The sequence below is a fragment of the Doryrhamphus excisus genome, chromosome 2 (assembly GCF_030265055.1).
Source record: "Doryrhamphus excisus isolate RoL2022-K1 chromosome 2, RoL_Dexc_1.0, whole genome shotgun sequence".
In the NCBI taxonomy this organism is placed as follows: domain Eukaryota; kingdom Metazoa; phylum Chordata; class Actinopteri; order Syngnathiformes; family Syngnathidae; genus Doryrhamphus; species Doryrhamphus excisus.
The window spans coordinates 16,080,786-16,101,186 of record NC_080467.1 but is presented as its reverse complement, the minus strand read 5'-3'; the positions used below and the strand labels follow the sequence as shown (position 1 = coordinate 16,101,186).

At 43.3% G+C, this 20,401-nt stretch overlaps 3 protein-coding genes across 13 annotated transcripts in view; 2 read left to right on the top strand and 1 right to left on the bottom strand.

Moving 5' to 3' along the window:
• Positions 1-9: 9 nt before the first annotated feature.
• slc30a5 (solute carrier family 30 member 5) lies at positions 10-9,337 on the top strand. 2 transcript variants are annotated; one of them, XM_058062497.1, is made up of 16 exons: positions 10-216; positions 1,013-1,135; positions 1,250-1,316; positions 1,392-1,477; positions 1,582-1,669; positions 3,171-3,258; positions 3,331-3,407; positions 3,505-3,675; positions 3,803-4,091; positions 5,705-5,913; positions 6,097-6,254; positions 6,347-6,476; positions 6,755-7,019; positions 7,079-7,305; positions 8,523-8,651; positions 9,060-9,337. In XM_058062497.1, the coding sequence occupies exons 1-16, from the start codon at positions 203-205 to the stop codon at positions 9,228-9,230; spliced, it is 2,292 nt and encodes a 763-aa protein (XP_057918480.1). In that variant the 5' UTR covers positions 10-202; the 3' UTR covers positions 9,231-9,337. The 2 variants fall into 2 exon arrangements, with proteins under 2 accessions (XP_057918480.1, XP_057918470.1); XM_058062487.1 differs by lacking the exon at positions 10-216 and adding an exon at positions 310-894.
• Positions 9,250-20,401, bottom strand: part of LOC131109935 (MAM domain-containing protein 2-like) — a 16,545-nt gene continuing 5,393 nt past the window's right edge. Inside the window, exons 2-16 of one of the 4 annotated variants that reach the window (XM_058062526.1) lie at positions 19,726-19,879; positions 19,513-19,623; positions 18,281-18,546; positions 17,589-17,673; positions 17,103-17,243; positions 15,125-15,402; positions 14,298-14,391; positions 13,359-13,505; positions 12,206-12,325; positions 11,984-12,123; positions 10,792-10,888; positions 10,479-10,634; positions 10,149-10,402; positions 9,916-10,000; positions 9,250-9,670 (exon numbers count right to left, since the gene is read on the bottom strand). In XM_058062526.1, the coding sequence (XP_057918509.1) occupies positions 9,624-9,670; positions 9,916-10,000; positions 10,149-10,402; positions 10,479-10,634; positions 10,792-10,888; positions 11,984-12,123; positions 12,206-12,325; positions 13,359-13,505; positions 14,298-14,391; positions 15,125-15,402; positions 17,103-17,243; positions 17,589-17,673; positions 18,281-18,546; positions 19,513-19,623; positions 19,726-19,777 (2,073 nt within the window). In that variant the 5' untranslated portion in view covers positions 19,778-19,879 and the 3' untranslated portion in view covers positions 9,250-9,623. Of the gene's footprint in view, positions 9,671-9,736; positions 10,001-10,148; positions 10,403-10,478; positions 10,635-10,791; positions 10,889-11,983; positions 12,124-12,205; positions 12,326-13,358; positions 13,506-14,297; positions 14,392-15,124; positions 15,403-17,102; positions 17,244-17,588; positions 17,674-18,280; positions 18,547-19,512; positions 19,624-19,725; positions 20,302-20,401 lie in introns of those variants that run through there. The other 3 variants (XM_058062535.1, XM_058062508.1, XM_058062516.1) reach the window with 3 other exon arrangements.
• LOC131109891 (amyloid-beta A4 precursor protein-binding family A member 1-like) overlaps positions 17,966-20,401 on the top strand; it is a 22,150-nt gene continuing 19,714 nt past the window's right edge. For 5 of the 7 annotated variants that reach the window (XM_058062411.1, XM_058062373.1, XM_058062400.1 and 2 more), the window contains exons 1-3: positions 17,968-19,121; positions 19,331-19,435; positions 19,526-19,653. The gene's annotated coding sequence lies outside the window, so the exon portion shown is untranslated. Of the gene's footprint in view, positions 19,436-19,525; positions 19,654-20,401 lie in introns of all 7 variants that reach the window. The other 2 variants (XM_058062421.1, XM_058062382.1) reach the window with 2 other exon arrangements.

The window sequence follows — 20,401 nt, the reverse complement described above, 5'->3', positions numbered from 1 at the left end:
GGAGAACTACTGGCTGGAGACTCCAGCCTTACCGTGTATGAACTCACCTCGCTTGCCGAGGAGGAGCACTCATTGTCGGACACATGTCAGAGGCACCACTGGTGCAATGGAGCGCAGAAGCCAAATGTGAGGGGACTACCGTGTTCCAGACAGTGAGCACTGTGGTTCTCTTCACCTGCGACGCACCGCGCCTCCGACATTAATGCACCTTTCCCGGTGAGAGCGCGCTGCAACAGGCTTCAGCAAAACCACTCGGCCACCCAATATTTTTAAAGAAGTTAATGTATAGGTTACGTATATGTAACGTAAAGGTTCCACCACATTATACGCTGTAGTTCAAATGCCGAGACGGTAGGTGGCGGTGTGCAGCTTTGAAGTCATGGTTTTAGCCTGCTATTAAAACAAAAAGGAAGAAGAAAGTGACGTGGACTGTTTACAGCAAGCTTCCGAAAGGCTTTCCGGTAGTCTTGCTTTCCGTGTTTAGTCCCGACATACGTCAGTATTTGTTTTTAATATGCTGCGTCTCGGTTGCTATTTATTGATCCGATATAGATGTAGTCCATGTTTACACATATAAAACAACGCGTCACTGTGTCAAAGGGTAGATATAACCTGACATGCCAGATGGTTAGCTAGCTAGTTAGCTTATATCCAACCTCCATTGAAGGGTTCCTTATACCTTTGTGTGGCATCGACAATAGTTACAAAGCGCGACTATGATGTAATTCAAATTACAAACCAAGATGAGACTGTTTAATTTAATTTGGTAGAGAGCAGTAATGATATAAAGAGCACTTGGGGACGTAAAGCCAACCGGCTGAACATGGAGGAGAAATACAGTAGCAACGTCCTCTCTGGGAGGAAACTAGGAATGGTCGAGGTTCCTAATGCTAGGTACAGTATTAATGTTGACTAACACAATTATCCTCCTGTTAGATTTCCCCTAATGTTTTATTACATTATACCTCAGAGACATGCTTATGTTATATTACCTTGTCCTTTTCCTCTGCAGTTTAACCAAGTACATCATTTTACTGGTGATCTCCAAGATCCTCAAGGCCCTGGGGATATTTGAATCATATGACATCCTTAAGGTTGTTCACATTGTCCAGTTTATCTTCATATTAAAGCTAGGGTGAGTATTGTCCAAGGTATTGCTATGCTAGAGGAAAAGACACTTCATGCTCGTCCAATTGAGATGTTTTTTGAGATTTCCAAGGAGTTGACCATGATCTGCCATTATTCCTAGGTCTGCTGTTGTTTTACTTTTCTTTCAAAAACCGTTTTCGTCTGGAAAAGTCATCTCAAAAAGACAGGTAGGTTGGGCTATTAGACATGTATGTCCCGCCATGATGGTTAACTCATTTTCTTATCAATGGTTGTATTTCTAGTGGATAAAGCTACTCAAGCATGCTGTTTTCAGCTGCATCATATCCCTGCTGGGGTTTTTTGGGCTGACTCTTTGTGGACCTCTGAGGTAAATGTGCATGTCATTCTACATAAATTACCTTAGAGTTTGTTGGTGCACTTTTTCAGAAACCTTTCATGGTGCCAGTAAGCGCTTCTGTGTTTCTTTTTCAGGACATTACTACTTTTTGAGCATAGTGATGTGGTGGTGATTGCTCTCCTTGGTGTCCTTTTTACCAGCACAGGAGGAGGACCATCCAAGGTAAATAGCCCTCATTTAGATTAGATTAGATTAGATTCAACTTTATTGTTATTGCTCATGTCACTGGTACAGGGCAACAAAATGCAGTTAGCATCCAACAAGAAGTGCAATTAAGTACCTTAAGTACCTTCAGTACTACTAAGGTACTAGTAAGTACCTTAGTAGTAAGTAAATGTAGAAAAAAATGGACAGATCTATGGAAGAAAATATAACAGGCTATGACTATAATACAGTGAGGATATGTACAGGGATATAAATGACTATAATATGGCTACTGTAGATTATACAGATTATAAACAGTATGGATGTGACAATATATAATAACAGTAATATGTACAGTATTGCAATGAAGTGACTAGAGTATGGCTATTGCAGATTATATAAATTTTAAACAGTATGATCTATGAATGCAGCAAGATATTACAGTAATATGTACAATAGTGCAATGAAGTGATGGGGGGGGGGCATAGATCAGCGGAAGGGGTGGGCAAAGGGGGACAGAGTTCAACAAGGAGACAGCTGTTGGGAAAAAGCTGTTCCTAAGCTCCTATAGCGCCTCCCTGAGGGTAGGAGGGCAAACAGTCTGTGCGCTGAGTGGTATGAGTCCTTAGCAATTTACATCCCTAGTATTAACTTGCATTGGACTGGTTTTAGTATCTTAAGGGTTCAAAATACATCAAAGTGGCACCTGCATTTACTCAACTGCAGAGAGTACTAGGTGTGGGGTGTGGGTCTTTTTTTGGAGGATTTGTTGTTAAACAGTGTGGCGCAAGGCTGCTGCTGTCTGTTGAGTGGTCAATGTAGAAGAAATTGTTACCCCAGTGTTACAAAATACAGTGTTACGAAATGGACTGCAACGGCCTATTATTATATTATATTATTAGTCATTTCTCAGCCTTTTTTCATTGTAAAAAAATTGGAAGCGGCTTTCTACAGGCTTTCACTATAGGTCTGGGATCAGTGCACCCCTATAGTGAATACTGTATAGTGTGTGTATAGGTGTACTTGTCTACATATATTCATTCATTCATTCGTTTTCTACCGCTTTTCCTTACAAGGATGCTGGAGCTTATCCAAGCTGTCCTCGAGCGAGGGGGGGGGTACACTCTGGACTGGTCGCCAGCCAATCACAGGGCACATATAGACATTCATACCAATTAATTCACCAATTAACCTAGCATGTTTTTGGAATGTGGGAGGAAACTGAAGTACCCGGACAAAACCCACGCATGCACGGGGAGAACATGCAAACTCCACACACAGATGGCCGAGGGTGGCTTCGTGCTAACCACTTGACCACCGTGCCACCCTGTCTACATATATCTTTTCTGTAATTCCTTTGGACACATCGGTCTGACCGCTAAAATGCATTAGTCAGTTTTGGGTTCACTCCATATGAACCCAGGATGATTTTGATTGTACCAAATGGAGCTTATGCACAGTGTCCTAGTGCACACTTACTACTATGTATAATGATGATGGTTGAACATCTGTTTTCCAGACCAGAGGCGCTGCTCTTTTCATCATCGCAGTAATCTGCCTACTCCTCTTTGATAACGATGATCTCATGGCAAAAATGGCAGAGCATCGTATCCTTAATTCCATCATGTTTTGTTATCACATTTCTGTTTCCCACGTGTGAGCCTTGACACCCCTGGCAGCTGAAGGACATCACGACAGTGCGCTAACGCACTTCCTCTACACCACTATTGCATTTTTAGGAGTTGCAGATCACAAAGTAAGTCATTTTATTCAAAGTGTTGCTCTCATCTATTTTTTTTCAAGGCTATTTTCTTCTTAAATTAATCAGTGTGTTGTCTGCTCCTTCTCACCAGGGTGGTGTTGTGCTTCTGGTGGTTTCCCTGTGCCTGAAAGTGGGCTTCCGCACAGCCTCCAGGAAACTCTCAGTGGAACTTGGTGGATCCAAGCGCCTGTATGCCCTTGACAACCTGGTGTCTGCTGTGGTGCTGCTGCCCTGGGTCATAGTCCTGTCAGCCACTACTGAAGTAAGTGCAAAATGATTTAACAGTCACTGAAGCACTTTACAGACATGAACTTTAATGTGCAGTCTCCTTTAGAAAAGCATTTCTGGAGCTGTAAAAAAAAAAATAAAAGTTCACTCTTTGTCTGCAGAGTAAAGTAGAGTCATGGTCTTCTCTCATCCTGCCCTTTGCCATGATCATCTTCTCTGTGGTGATCCTCGAGTTTTACGTGGAGGCCATCTGCAGTGCAAAGATGGAGGTGCAGCGGTGCGCTCGCTACGGCGCCATTGCACTCTTCTCCAGTTCCCTGCTTCTCGCCAACTTCTGGACCCACCCATTGACCGACCAGTTGCGCTCTATGAGCAAACCGCCACACGAGATCAGCACGGAGCATGTACTCTCTGGAGGGGTGCTTGTCAGTGCTGTCTTCTTCATCATGTGTAAGTCATAGAGTTGCTCCTGAAACAGGGTTCTTAATTTCTACTTCGGGCTGAATCGAGTGGTTAGCGTGCAGGCCACACAGCGAGGAGACCCGAGACCAATTCCACCCTTAGCCATCTGTGTGTGGAGTTGGCATGTTCTCCCCGTGCATGCGTGGGTTTTCTCCGGGTACTCCGGTTTCCTCCCACATTCCAAAACATGCTAGGTTAATCGGCCACTCCAAATTGTCCATAGGTATGAATGTGAGTGTGAATGGTTGTTTGTCTGTATGTGTCCTGTGATTGGCTGGTGACCAGTCCAGGGTGTCAGCACCCCCCCGACCCCTGTGAGGATAAACGGTAGAAAATGAATTAATGAATGAATTTCTACTTCCTATATTTGAGACAAAACTTTTTCCTATTAGGTAGGAGTGCCGCATACAGAAAAAATATTTTATATATATTTAAAATGTGTATATATATGTGGTCACTATTACTATATATATATATATGTATATATATGTATATATATATATATATGTATATATATATATATATGTATGTGTGTGTGTTTTAAAAAATTTATTTGGACTTCAATGGATAGATCTGGCACAACCTAAAGAGGAAATGATTTGACGCTACTTATTTGCCTTCACTCACAAATACATTATACTGTGAAGTATGTAGTAGTGGTCAGTAGATGGCACTGTAACACTGCTTCTTAACACACCTCATATCTACTGACCACAAATGACTTGGCAACACATCTGTTCATCAATATAGATATCTATTACTTTTATTACTATTATTATATTCATTCATTTTCTACTGCTTTTCCTCACGAGGGTCGCGGGGGTGCTGGAGCCTATCCCAACCCGGCGGGGTACACCCTAGACTGGTCGCCAGCCAATCGCAGGGAACATATAGACAAACAACCATTCACACTCACATTCATACCTATGGACAATTTGGAGTCGCCAATTAACCTAGCATGTTTTTGGAATGTGGGAGGAAACCGGAGAACCCGGAGAAAACCCATGCATGTACGGGGAGAACATGCAAACTCCACACAGAGATGACCAAGGGTGGGATTGACCCTTGTCTCCTAGCTGTGAGGTCTGCGTGCTAACCACTCGACCGCTGTGCCGCCACTATTATTATATGTTGTGTCTAAAATCAGCACATACTTGAAGTGTTCCATGCCAATATTTATATTGTTCTGATATCAGCAAACAAACGAGTATCGGGTTTTGTTGGCCAGTACTCCGATACAAGCCGTGCATTCCAGACTCCACTACTGCACAATCACAGCAACGATGTGTACTAACATAAATGGCGAGAAGCAGGAATGACGTCCAAGTCAGCCAAATCCAAAACTTGTCATTCACAGTCCCCCCTTTGGCATAGAATTGAAGTCCAAAAATCTGTGAATTGATGGGGCCATGAATATTGAATGGTAAATGTGTGGGGATCCACCATGCACAAAAATTCCCAACAAAGTCAGAAAACCAGAATTTACCACTTTTTCCTCATTTTATGCGTGAGACTGTTGTCACTGCATCTTCTGACTGTCCACAATCTGAGGTTGGTGCTCATTTTATTAAGAGTTGCGGCCTTTATTCTTCCCTTTGTAGCATCCAGTATTCTCTCATCCCCTTCAAAGAAAGGTCAAAAGGGCACCCTGGTGGGTTACTCACCTGAAGGGACGCCCTTGTACAACTTCATGGGTGACGCCTTGCAGCACACATCTCAGTCCCTGCCACGGTTCATCAAAGATTCCCTTAAGCAGATCCTGGAAGAGTACGACTCACGACAGATCTTCTACTTCCTGTGTCTCAACTTGGTATGTACAGTATAATGAATGTTCATGGGCAATGTATGGATTCATAGAACGCATAAACCACGACAAGCAAAGTCCTGCTGACTGTTTATCCAGTCCGTGTGTTTTTCTTATGAAATGAATTTCCTGAGCGAAGTTGACCCACTGCTGTCAAGATATGTTTATGTGACGATTTCTGCGTTCCAGGCTTTCACCTTTGTAGAGCTCTTTTATGGTGTTTGGACAAACAGTCTCGGACTGATCTCGGATGGCTTCCACATGTTGTTTGACTGCTCAGCTTTAGTCCTCGGCCTGTTTGCCGCTCTAATGACTCGTTGGAAAGCTACCAGGATCTTTTCCTATGGGTAAAATGTTTTTTTTTTGCCTCCAATGAGACATATTGTGGGACTCCGTAGTAGTATTTGTGTTCAGTCATGATTTGTTGTTGTATTTTCAGGTATGGACGTGTCGAAATTCTTTCTGGGTTCATCAATGGCCTCTTCCTGATGGTCATCGCTTTCTTTGTCTTTGTGGAGTCTGTTACCCGTTTAGTGGACCCTCCTAACATAAACACAGACATGCTGACTGTGAGTGAAATGCTTTCCATCTTCAGTGATATTCAACTACTCAATCGTGGTGATATGAAAGTATCATGGTTATGAGATCAGTTTTATAATTTTGTCATTCTCATATTGTTTTTGAAAGCTGTGTATTAATAGTGTCATTATTGTTATTCCTTTTGATCACTTTGTTAGTACAGTCTTGTGATGTTTACATTTAACAGCACATATTATAACACTATGAGTGAGTCTAACAGTGATTGACTCTAATAATCAATCTGACCTCCGCATGGTGTCTACTACAGCCGGTGTCTGTCGGCGGCCTATTGGTCAACCTTGTGGGAATCTGCGCTTTCAGCCACGCTCACTCCCACGGTGGAAAAAGTTGCTCGACGCACGATCACAGCCATTCACACCACGGACAATCCCATGGCGACCATAGCCACGGAGGCCACGGCCACACTCACGGAGGACACGGGCATGGCGGACACGGGCATGGCAGTCACGGACACGGACATGGCGGGCACGGGCATTCCCACAGCTCAGGGGGCATGAATGCCAACATGAGGGGTACGTTGAATATAAAAGCATCCAGGAAGCTGAATGTAACGCTCCTGTGTTCCTCTCAGGCGTCTTCCTTCATGTCCTGGCTGACACATTGGGAAGCGTCGGCGTCATCATCTCCACCATCCTCATCCGCCAGTTTGGCTGGTTGATCGCAGATCCTATTTGCTCCCTCTTCATTGCCACACTCATCTTTCTCAGTGTCATACCTTTGCTAAAGGATGCTTGTGAGGTTCTTCTGCTGAGAACCCCCCCTGAGCACGAGAAGGACCTGAACAATGCTCTGGAGAAGGTGAGGATACTTTTATGGCAAAATAACTGAAAAGTCAAAAAAGCTGTAAGATTTGAATATAGCAAGTGTTTTAGAAATGTGGTAGATAGGCATGTTATGATAATCAATCCAGCAATTATCCATACGATAAATACAAACAAACCTGCTAATTTTGCTGTTCTACATATATTGACATGTGCATGCACATGTGTTTGCCTCCTCACTGTCTACCAAAGAGCCTGGATGACAAGAGGGTTCACTCTGTACATCTGGGTGTGTTGGTTCTATGGCGGAATGAACGGAGTGAGTGAACCCTCCTGTCCAGTCATTCAGTCTCTTTGTGCCAGTGGGTGGAGGCGGGGCTGTTGGCGAGTGCACACAGAGATGCAAGTGAGGAGTAAAGCGTCATTTTGCCCTGCATTGTCCTGCAATTTGCTGTGGCAATGCCCGTCATTTAATTATGTATTTATGCCACAAGACTCGTCTGTGCCCTGTTTGCATTCTGTTTACACATAGTTAAATTATGCATGTAGCATGCAATTTGTGAGCGAAAATGATATGCATTGGCACGAACTGATCATGCGCTTGCTTGGTAGGCATTGTCACCACCACTTCCCACATACGTGAAGCGAGCCTGACGTTACTCGGCCCCATTACGCAACAGCAGCCATCACCCCTACATAGTGTTCCTTTTACAGAATAATAAACAATGTTCATTATTTATTAAAGTACAATTTTGAGTAGAGATTTAATAACCCATAGGTATGAATGTGAGTGTGAATGGTTGTTTGTCTATATGTGCCCTGTGATTGGCTGGCGACCAGTCCAGGGTGTACCCCCCGCATCTTGCCCGAAGTCAGCTGGGGTAGACTCCAGATGAGAATAAGCGGTATAGAAAATGGATGGATGGACTTGATTCACCAATTTATTAAATTTTATTTTTCACATAGGTCAATTTTATTTTCATTGGGGTTTTTAGGTATATTTAATTTGATATGTTTATTTTATTTAAACGCTCTTGACTTTCCAGTTGCAATGTTAAATACTCTTGAGAAATGCCAGTGTGTTGCTTTTGATGCTGTGTACTTATGTAATTATTATGCCATTTGTAATAACTGCACGGAAGAAAAAAAATGGTCTCAAAATAGCGTTGACAATAATTTGGAGGACAATTATCATCCAGCGAAATGTTATAATCGTGATAAAGACTCAACTGATTCAGTGTGCTGTCTTTCCAGATTGAGAAGATTGAAGGAGTTTTGTCATACAGAGATCCTCATTTCTGGAGACATTCAGCCAGCGTGATCGCAGGGACCATCCACCTCCAGGTCATGTCAGATGCGGTGGAGCAACGCATCATACAGCAGGTTAATACCGACTGTGGCAGTCCAAATTTCATTCATTCAAATGAATGAATGAATGTATGGGAAACACTTGTCAGTCGTTAAATGATTTATGACCTTAAAGGTTTTACTGTATTTTATGCTTGGTGAGCCTTTAAAACAGTGGTCAGTGCCAGTCATAGCGGAAACCTGATGGTGTACATCAGAGGTAAATGCGACCATCCAGCTGAAGAGTCCTACCCAGATTAGCTGGCTTGTGGGAGTACTGAAGCAGCTGACAGGTGCCGAAAAGCCAAGCAGCACATAAAGCAGCACGAGAAGTGAACCAGAAAGCACAGCTCTCAATTTACCAGTCCATCTACTGCATGTTCCCAAACTGACTTATGATGACAGACAAACACATGATTGGCCCGACTGTGTCGTCTCTTGCAGGTGACGGCTATTTTGAAAGATGCCGGCGTGAATAATCTCTCTGTGCAGTTGGAGAAAGAAGCGTACTTCCAGCATATGTCCGGGCTCAGCACCGGATTTCAGGATGTTCTTGCTATGACACAGCAGATGGAGTCTATGAAATACCTGAAAGATGGGACGTGTGTCATGTAACCTCCATCTTTTGGACCAAATCAGGTTTTTATTAATTGCAAAGGTTTTTCCATAGAATGTACAGTGTGTGTATGTGATTTGAATAAATCTGTATATATTCGTTTTTATCTGATGCAAACTTTGACTTTTCTTTGATTACTATTAATAATCCTAATCTACCACAATCACAACTGTAGCTTTAATTGGGCATTAATCTAATGCATATAAATGTGAAAATAAACATAGCAGTTTTGTTTTTATTATGGCACAGTACAAAGTACAATAGTGGGCTATGGAAACTGTTCTGCAAAACTGTGACCGCGTGCTTGAGTGTGCAGTCTAAAAGCTTTAGAGTCCTCAAATGTGCAAACAAAAAAACTGTTCATGCATGCTGCCTGATGCTGTTGATCGCCTCTATTCGATATCGTTGAATGTTTCCACAGGGGCTTTCGTCTCTGCTGCTGCAATGGAAACAAAGACTCAATAAGCAAATACACTCTTACTTCAACTGTGTTTACTACGCACCTAGAACCTAGATCTGAACCAATTGAAACCCACATCATTGCATCAACACAGGGAACCCACAAACTGTTCAATAATTTCTTTTTAGTGCATAACAAATTAACAAAAAAAAAAAAACGGCAGCAGCTGTACCATTACACTACTAGGGGCTGACAAATGACGTGAATTCTGCCAGGAAATTTACCTGGACATGGTTCGCTTTCCAAGATGATGTCATCAATGGCAATGTCACTCCTGACTGATGAACCTCTCGTTGCCTCAAACACAATCTGGGACAGTGCAACAGTCATTTTAGTTGGTTTCCTCCAGTTTCAGACTCAGAGCAAATGGAAACGGGCAAACCTCCATTTAATGCCTCAAAAGCAACATGACAAACTCCAGCCAAAAAAAGTGGGTGAGTTATTTTTGCATTCTTGCCTGATGTTGGCCGTCGCTCCGGTACTCCACCGCAGCCCTCAGCCAGGCGACGCTCTGCTCGCCTCCTCGTTGCCATAACAAAACATCTTCTCCGTCTTTTTCCAGGTGAACGCTGAGCTGACCCGTTCCTGAGCCGTACATGTGGTAGTAGAAGCACAGACACTGAGGCTCCCTCGAGCCCCTGAGAGGACGGGACAGCAGGCGGACTGTCTGGCTCGGAAGCATGGGAGATGCTTCCATGTACAGGTAGTATCCTGTCAATCAATTAACAGCTTTGTTAATTCATAGGGAATTCTCATTCTAGGCTAATCATATTTGTCTATGTCTCACCAAGTCCGGTCGTGTGGTCTCCTCTGGGTCCAGTGAATGAGGTTGGAGTAGGTCCTCTCCTCCACTCCCAGTCGCCAGCATCACTCTGCTTGTCCTGAGTGTAACCACACAGACCCGCTTCAAAGTCACACCATCCTGGGAGGGATGAGGACATCCCTGCAGCAGAAAAAGTCATTAATACCACAAAGAAAATGTAATCAGAATCTTACTTGGTTGGTTTTGTTGAGTATTGCATAAACAGACAGACTCAAGACAGACTCACTAATGAGGCGTAAATATTTCCAGGCTGCTGAAGCATGGAAAGATGTTTTACCTGTTGTCAGCTCACAGTCTCCCAGACTCATGCTGATGTCATCCAGTGCCACTGAACCACAGTCCCACAGACTCTTGCAGGTGCTGATGAAAACCACCTAAATGGCAAAGGTCAGTTGTTAAAACACACACGTTCTCCTGGTTCTTTGCCAGTACTTTTAAACTCCCACGAGGGATCAATGTACAACAGGGGTCTCAAACATGTGGCCCGCAGGACACTAGTTTGAGGCCCCCGCTCATTTTCTACCCTTTTTATTGAGTTGTGGACTCCTATAGAGCAGATACACACAATAATTTATATCAACTCCAACATCTACTCCACCCTCACCAACTGCTTAACTGATATCAAAACTTGGATGGAACAAAATTCTCTTAAACTTAATAGCAGGGGTCTCAAACACGCGGCCCGCGGGCCAAATGTGGCCCGCAGGACACTAGTTTGAGGCCCCCGCCTTGATATGAAAGTTTAATGTTAGTGCGGCCCGCGCAAGTTTGATATGGATGCTGTATGGTATCATGTACCCAGAAAAAATTATTACGTTTGATTAATGTTCATGTTAAAGGTTAAATAACTGTTAATAGTTATCCTCCCTATCTGTGTGGAAGTGGTAAGTTTTTGGCTATTTAAGTTTAAAGGAAATAACTCGAAGGCTACCGTTTAGGTCGCTAGCTCTCTAGTTTGCGAGTTAGCATGTGTCTCAAGACCCTATTTGAGAAGATATTTGAGAACAGTGGAATGTTTTATCAGAGCTTTTCTTGTAGAAAATTGGAACCAAAGTTTTTTAATTTTTTTTGTTTTTAATAAATGCGTTTTTTTTTTTTGGAAAACCTGAGACGGCCCAGTCTCACCCAGACCCGAGTTCCAATGGCCCCCAAGTAAATTGAGTTTGAGACCCCTGATGTACAATATACCAGGGATCCTAAGGCCACATCTGATCTGCCAAACACCCCTGCAGTATACAGCATAACACGTTTATGTTGACGTCCCTCGGACCGGCTGATGGACTTTGACATGACACCAAAATGGAAACTCAGACTAGCCATTGCTTGTACATGAACTTGTGACTTCCACCACAGATATGGGCAGGCAAAACAAGAATGGAGATCATGATTGATGAGTTGGTTGACATAAGGGGGCTCAGAACCGCGACTGGGATCAAAGGTTATTTCCCTAAGACAATTTCTGTCCTGACCTTGGCAGGTTGTGATGTGTGGAAGGTCACATCTGTCGCTATCCATATTCCTCTGGACTTCTCCCCCTGGGTCCAGATCTTCTCCTGGCTGCTGCCCTGTTGCAGATACACTGCCAGGGCCTGGTCCGAGTGGTTGAAACCTGCACTTATTTCTTGGCTGGTGAGTCACTCGCATACATGCATCCATAATCGATGCCAAAATGTGAAATAGGTGCCTCTCACCCCTGAGAGTGAAGTAAAATCTTAGGCAGTACTTCATGTTGGCAGCCAGTGTGGGACCCACTAAGCGACTCATGTAGCTGGACTCTGTGCCCAGCTGGGAATGAGCCAACAAGAAATTGCCTGAAAGTAAAAAGAAAACAATTGAGTCACCATTCATGAATTTACTAAGAAATTAAGGAAAATACATTATTGCCCAGATACGGTTCGGATTAGATTCAGCTCCAGAACCCACCCCTTCTCTTTTCTATTGACATTTTCTCCTGGGATCTGTAGCCTGGATAAGAGTTACGCAATGTGGTGTAAACAAAGATTAACAGGAGTGTAAAGGTGACCATAGGGGTGTTATATCATGTCTACAGGTCTCTAATAATGATAAAAAAACGGCAGTTTTCTTTACTCTTAACTATGAAAATATTCAATGTACTAATATTGAATCGCTGTCTGGAACCAATTAACCATGATAAACAAGACAATTGTATTTATTTTATTTTCTCAGCCGTTCAGTTTCGTTCAGTTTAGTTCTCTCAAGCACCTTGGCGAGTTCCGCTCAGAGCCAAGCTATGATAAGATGACAAGTAACATTCATTGAGTTACATCTATCAGAATGACAGTTAACTTGAAATACAACCTGCTATAAAAAATTAAAATAAATAAATAAAAAAAATAAATAAAATGAAACAACAATCTTTGGACCGGAATAACCTCTGACATCAAATACAATTAACAAATACAATGCAACTAAAAAAAACTAAACAAAACTAAAAATCATTCATTTTCTACCGCTTATCCTCACGAGGGTCGCGGGGGGTGCTGGAGCCCATGCCAGCTGTCTTCGGGTGAGAGGCAGGGTACACCCTGGACTGGTCGCCAGCCAATCACAGGGCCCATATAGACAAACAACCATTCACACTCACATTCATACCTATGGACAATTTGGAGTCGCCAATTAGCCTAGCATGTTTTTGGAAGGTGGGAGGAAACCGGAGTACCCGGAGAAAACCCACGCATGCACGGGGAGAACATGCAAACTCCACACAGAGATGGCCGAGGGTGGAATTGAACCCTGGTCTCCTAGCTGTGAGGTCTGCGCGCTAACCACTAGACCGCCGTGCCGACATTCATACCTATGAAGAGAAAAAAAAAGACATACAACCTGCTCCTGATGTGTGGTCCCCGTTCCTAAATATATTAGGCTTCACACACACCCTCCTCCACAACGATCCCATCTTTTGGTCTTGGGTGTACTGGCAGAAACCTGACTCAAAGTCACAGTTGGCGATGGAGGGATCAAAGGTTGGCTCTGTGGAAAAAAAAAAAAGATATGTCAGATGAGGGTTGATAATGTGGCTCTGAAGACGCAAGGTCAAGAAGTCCCTGAATGGTGGATCACATCACACTTTTCCTTTCATCGGTCACTAGGGTTGTTCTGTTGCTCTGAAGATATTCAAGACGGTTGCTTAGCAACTCCATCTGTCAGCTCCTTCCACTGATTTTCTATGAGATTTACAATCTGCAGACTTGGTTAGACCACACCAGGATCGTAATGTGTTTCTTTGTTGGCCAAGCATGTTGTGTTTTGGGTTATTGTGATGCTGGAAGAGCTATCTGTGACGCATCTTCAGTGTTCCAGGACGTTCCCATCCAAAATGATATCCCTTTCATCAACCTCTCAGTGACTGAGGTCCTTCAGTACCATTAGCAGAGCAACAGCCTCAAAGCAAAAATATTCCCGTGTTTGACAGTAGAGATGGTATTTTCTTTGAGTCGAGTTGATGCCAAAGACTTCAATTTTAGTTTCATGTGACTGCATCACATCCTCTGAAGCCTTCTGAGCTTTCAGTGGAAAACCTCAGATGGGCTTGTACATGTGCCTTCTTGGACACATTTATGTACATTATTTATGAGACTATGACTGGATGAAATTGACAGTGACGTGCGGTCAGAGGATGCTCTGTGTCATGATGAAAAATATAAAAGTAAAGGATAAAACGATGCAAATGGATATCCGGTAGAAGCGGTTAATTGTTGAGGCCTGCACAGGACTAGCAACCGCACGTCACTGGAACCTGAAGCAGTGAGTGATTGAGCTCACCTGTGTCAGAGCTGCAGAACTCCGGTGAAAATGAAATGTCATCAAGTGCAACGTGCCCACCTCTTGGGCTATTGAAGGCCACCTCGAAAACCACCTAAAGGGCATGACAAACAACATTACTATCCATCTATTGTTTCTATTGCCCAGCTTACTGTTTTCGAATGCCCTGGTGTTGGTAGAAAAAAAACCCATCCATCCATCCATTTTCTATACCGCTTATCTTCACGAGGGTCGCGGGCATGCTGGAGCCTATCCCAGCTATCTTCGGGTGAGACTGTTCGCCAGCCAATTACAGTCTATTTGTTAAAATATCAGTTTTTGTACATCGTACAATTTTACATGTAACATACTAGTTCACCTTGGGTGCTCCAAGGAGCATGCAAGATCCTTCCTGGCGAAGAAAGAGTAAATGAAGCTAATGACAATGATCACAAACGATGAAAGAAGTTTACTTTTTGTCATAACTGGAACAATTTTATAACAAAAACTGAGTTAGCAATGTATTCATGCTTTGCTGTCCAAATCAAACCATAGCAAGTATTTGGAGGCAACCATTGTGTGTTCCACTGGGCATTCTCCTTGCTCAGAGGTTCTTGGGTACTTTGAAAGTATTTCTCCCAAGCAGGGACATCTTGTGGCCTGGAAAATGATCAATAGTCCAAATGTAGCTTCAGAGGAAAGCTCCTGTTTGCCTCAATTGCCGCAAATTCTGACCTCTGAGTCCAATGTCCTTCGGTGCAGTCAGCCATTATTACACTACTACAACTGCCACATATTTCACTTTGCATGTAGTATGCAACATGTGTCATGTTATGTTACGTATTTACCTGCACGGAGTAAGGAGCCCTGAGGTCCACCTGCACAGGTATCCACTCTCTGTTTGTCCCGCTAAACTCGCTTGTATTCCTTGGCTCCACCCTCCACAGCTCTTGGTACTGACCCAGTCGGTCTCGAGTGTAAACTGAGAAGAGGTTCCCTCCTTCGTCAGTGCGCTGATAGTGAAACGTCAAGCAGCCAGACATGGGGACGGTGGTCATCGGAGACACCAGTTTTGCCACTTCTTTGAACGTTTTGGAGTAGATGGAGTCCACGTACATAAAGTGACCTATGGACCAAAGAGAATGTTGTTAAATTATTATTCCCAGTGGCTAAATTGCTCTTTAATAATTCCTTAAATTGTCCATAAGTATGAATGTGAGTGTGAATGGTTGTTTGTGTCTATATGTGCCCTGTGATTGGCTGGCGACCAGTCCAGGGTGTACCCCGCCTCTCGCCCGAAGCTACAATCTTCTAGTTTCTAGTCAACAACCAACAAATCTACAACGTTCAAAATCTACAATCTTCTAGTTTCTAGTCAACAACCAACAGATCTACAACGTTCAAAATCTACAATCTTTTAGTTTCTAGTCAACAACCAACAAATCTATAATCTTCTAGTTTCTAGTCAACAACCAACAAATCGACAACGTTCAAAATCTACAAACTTCTAGTTTCTAGTCAACAACCAACAAATCAACAACGTTCAAAATCTACAATCTTCTAGTTTCTAGTCAACAACCAACAAATGTACAACGTTCAAAATCTACAATCTTCTAGTTTCTAGTCAACAACAGCATGCTCCCAGATGACAATGAAGCTTGTATGCAAATATAGAAGGACTGCTTTTTGCCACTCAAAGACACCACAACTTTACCTTGGTCAAATCTTAACTGCAGTTCAGATTTTCCCAACCAATAACGCACTTTATTGTCACAGACATGACTACTATGACTTGGGACCCCCAAAGGAACCAAGGCAACGGCCAGCTTTGTTTTGTCACTGACGGTTTTGGGTTCAACTCAACCAGTTGAAAAGGGATGGAGTAAATTTCCTGTTGCTCACATAATAGCAAATGAAATCAAGCCATTTTACTATATTTGGAAGTGGCAGATGTTGGCCAAAGAACAAACGTGATCAAATACATGTGAGTTGCAGATTTAAAGAATGCTAGAGATAAATGATCCTGAAAGGATAAGTGCAATGTAATTTGTTATTATTATTATTATTATTATTAACAGTTCCTAGAGAAGTTCAGACACTCCATCCATTCGCGCCTTCATTTAAACCATATAAACTTTTATGACCCTACCTCTTGGTAGAAAAAGCACTTGGTAGGAACCAGAATCGTACTGAGGTATCAGAACCAGAATTGTTCATTCATTCATTTTCTACCGCTTTTCCTCACGAGGGTCGCTGGGGGGGGGGGGTGCTGGAGCCTATCTCAGCTGTCTTTGGGCGAGAGGCGGGGTACACCCTGGACTGGTCGCCAGCCAATCACAAGGCACATATAGACAAACAACCATTCACACTCACATTCATACCTATGGACAATTTGGAGTCGCTAATTAACCTAGCATGTTTTTGGAATAACCGGAGTACCCGGAGAAAACCCACGCATGCACAGGGAGAACATGCAAGAGATGGCAGAGGGTGGAATTGAACCCTGGTCTCCTAGCTGTGAGGTCTGCACGCTAACCACTCGACCGCCGTGCCGCCCCAGAATTGTTCAAACTCAAATAATTCCCAACCCTAGTTGCGAGTGAACAATGGCAATTGAAGAGTGATGGGGAGGGTTCTGGAGTTGAACCTTGTCTAATGACAATGGCAGCCACTTTTATTGCCAATGTTGATCCAAAATCAGAAAGGTGTATCAATTACTTGTGGATTTTCCCCGTTTTCACAAAAAAACAGGGCTCTACTGTACTGGTAAACCTGACGTTCACACAGAATATACATTTAATCTTGACTTGAAAAAGTACTACTCACCTGTCTTGTTGTTGTTTGTGTGGTCGTCTGGCAGATTGTTGTGAAGCAGCTGGCCCCCGCCACCACTTCCCACGTACCAGTTTACATTCGCATTCCACTGGTTGTTGTATCCACACAGGTGAGTTTCCTCATAGTCACACTCTACATGCACAAACGTCAAACAATCCATGATCACTTTTTTTGTGTGTTCTTTTGGGCTCCTGTGTAATGAATCTACATCTCTTTCCATGATGGGATGATGATAATGATGGTGGACCACTTTAAAGCTGGTCTATGTGTAAATGACTTCCAGCTGAGTGCTGAGAAGAACCAGATGTAGAGAACGCATTACACCTGTCATACTGATTGGGGTCATAGTTCAAAATGAAGTGCCAGTCAGGCATCTGTGCAACATACTAAATGTAACTACAGTGTGATTGATAGACTGATTGAATAAGTCTGAGGGGTCTTAGGGTGTGTGAGTGAAGAAGGAGTGACATCACCGACCCAGGCAGTATCCGGGGCTGATGTGGATCTCAAATATGGCCACGCTGCTCCCAGCCATCCGCCCAGGTTTACCTTCAATGACAACCTGATAGACAACACATGTTCCTATGGGATGATGTCATCCAATGAGAGCGATTATATCAAAGGTCAGACAACGTACAGTACAGTAGATCCCTGCTTTATGCAGCCAGTCAATGAAATGCTTGCTTTGTTTTTCATAGTTTGCATTTTTTCATCAGAACGTTTAGAATTATTTCATATTCGTTTAATTATCACCGACTTAGGGTGGATATTTTCAGTGAAAATTTCTCTTCTCCATTGTCTGCCCTGCAAGTTACTTAATGTTTATGCGCTAAGGGGGCCCATCTTTGCACAGACATGGTTCGCCATCTCGTCGGTCGTGACCTTGTCAAATCCGGAGCCACCTCTGCGTACCGGTATAAACACGAGCTCTACTGTTCTCACACTTTGTATCATAATTACTCCCTGCATGTTGACCTACTTCTGCTTAACCTTTAACTACATCAATATGTCACTGCAGGAGTGTTTGTTATTATGTGTAATTAAGGACTTTAGCTGTGCTTTATCATGCTGTTTAATTCTATAGTCTATACGGTGCTATGGAAAAACCGTTGTTAGAAAACTAATATTTATCAAGGGTCAAGCTTAAACTTCTATAACATGAATTTTACCCTGGAAGGCTCAGTCCTGTTGTGCAGGTCCATGCTTGCAATCACCCAGCTGTCTGACGGTTCTTGGCTACTCCACAGCGGCCTGTCAAAACTCTGTCCCTCCAAGCGCTGCAGGACCTGCAGGCTTCCTGAGCCGCTGATTTGGTAGACCAGCCTCAGGCAGCTCCACTCGCTCTGCTCCAGAACCGGACTCAACAAGATACCTGTCACATCTGTACTTTTGTCCGAGTCGTTGTTCAAAACAGAATCTACGGCAACAAAATGTCCTGAAATAGAAGACAAAAATGGTAGCTACTGCCTGTACAGGTAATAGCTTCTTTACACGATAAGGACACAAATATGCTTCTTCCGGTTGGATGGGGGGGCAGCAACCTAAGACGTGTCAAGAATCCTACAGTAACAAGGGGCTTTTTGACTATTGTGAAAAGACTGGGTCCTGGGCATGACCATAAAAGGCATCCGGTGATGAGGTCATACAAGTGACCTGAGGAGAGTGACGCTACCTCATAATCATCACCTGCGTCCAGGATTCCCTCCATTTTTGGTTGCTTTGTCTTTTTGGACTAGCCAAAAACTCAAGACCGTAGGTGACGGCAGGAACCGGAAAATTGTGATGCACAGTCCACATCACTTCCATCCTTTCAAGATCTCAAAGTACATAGACTCCTCCACTTGGGCAGGATCTCATCCTAAGAGGTACTCCACTCTTGTCTCCAAGAAGTGAAGACATCCAATGAGAAAGTCCAAACTTTCCTTCACTTCATACTGGAACGACCAAGTATTCATTTCTTGGACCAAGACTTGGTCAGCCCCAAACAACTCCTTGGAATCTCCATAGACGGTAATAATACAGGAGTAAAATATTGGTGGAAAAGTGGCAAATGTTTATGAAAGGATATGATTGGTCATATTCTTACATGAGAATGGATACAAGCTTTCATCCCTTCATATAAACAAATACTGTCACGATGTTGATGTGATTGTTCACAGCTCTCTTCGGGACTGGACTGAATTGAGAATTGCCTAAATGTGCTCTTTCACTGAGTCCAGATGTTCAAGGATGTTGGAGCCAATGGAGACCAGATGTGGATGTGATCCTTCTCACTAGATTTAAAAGTGTCAGCTAAGAGAAAATCCCTATCAAAAATGCAGCAGGTAAACATCTCAGAATGGCAAATGTCTGCAAATGATAATGCATATGTGACACATATGTACAATAAGTGTCCCCTTACCGTCTTCGTGTAGGGTCCAGGTGGTAAAGTCTGCATCTGACGTGTAACCGCAGGTGTCGGCCTCAAAGTTGCAGGAACCCGGCAACAATGCCGTGTGGGCTCGGATGGCGGCTTGAAACGAGAGAGAGGGGGGGACGGCAAGTATGAATCACACACACTGGCATTAACAGAAACATATCCTCATGCAAAAAACAAACAAAAAAAAAGACTCACCAGCTAAAGCCAAAAGGTAGAATGAAAGCATTGCGACCCTTCTTGAGTTCATTTATTTAAATTTTTTTTTCTTTAAAAGAAGATAAGTTCTTCTTTAAGTTTGTCGTCTGAGTGTCTCTCCAGCTCACAGACTGGCAACACACTGCTGACTGTCCTAAATGTGGACAGCAGAGCCCAATAAAGAGGAGGGGAGAGAGAGAGAGAGGGGATGAGAATGGAAGTGAATGGTTGGATGGAGGAAGGGAAAAAGAGGAAGGGGTGTGGGACAGAATGGTGAGAGAAAGAGCAGAGAGTTATTCATGGAAATGGAGCTTTCAGCATGAGCATATACAAAGTGTCCCAAAAAACGTATACACTCCATAACATTTGAGGTTTTACCCACAGAAATGGATAACAATGTCAGGCTAAAATGCTACTGGAAGTTAGCCACATGGGGATGTTTGCATATGTTTGGATGTCAACTTTGAACCCTGCTTCGATTAGATTTGTGCACTCAGTTGTTTTTAAAAATCACTGGAGATTTACATAGGGCGGCATGGCGGTCTAGTGGTTAGCGCGCAGACCTCACAGTTAGGAGACCAGGGTTCAATTCCACCCTCGGCCATCTCTGTGTGGAGTTTGCATGTTCTCCCCCGTGCATGCGTGGGTTTTCTCCGGGTACTCTGGTTTCCTCCCA

Excerpts from the sequence above, each read along its gene's own strand:
- slc30a5 (XM_058062487.1), top strand. The coding sequence starts at position 824 with ATGGAGGAGAAATACAGTAGCAACGTCCTCTCTGGGAGGAAACTAGGA. Across the intron at positions 3,259-3,330 it reads GGCAAAAATGGCAGAGCATC|CTGAAGGACATCACGACAGT; the intron begins GTATCCTTAATT and ends CACCCCTGGCAG. Across the intron at positions 6,255-6,346 it reads ACCAGGATCTTTTCCTATGG|GTATGGACGTGTCGAAATTC; the intron begins GTAAAATGTTTT and ends TTGTATTTTCAG.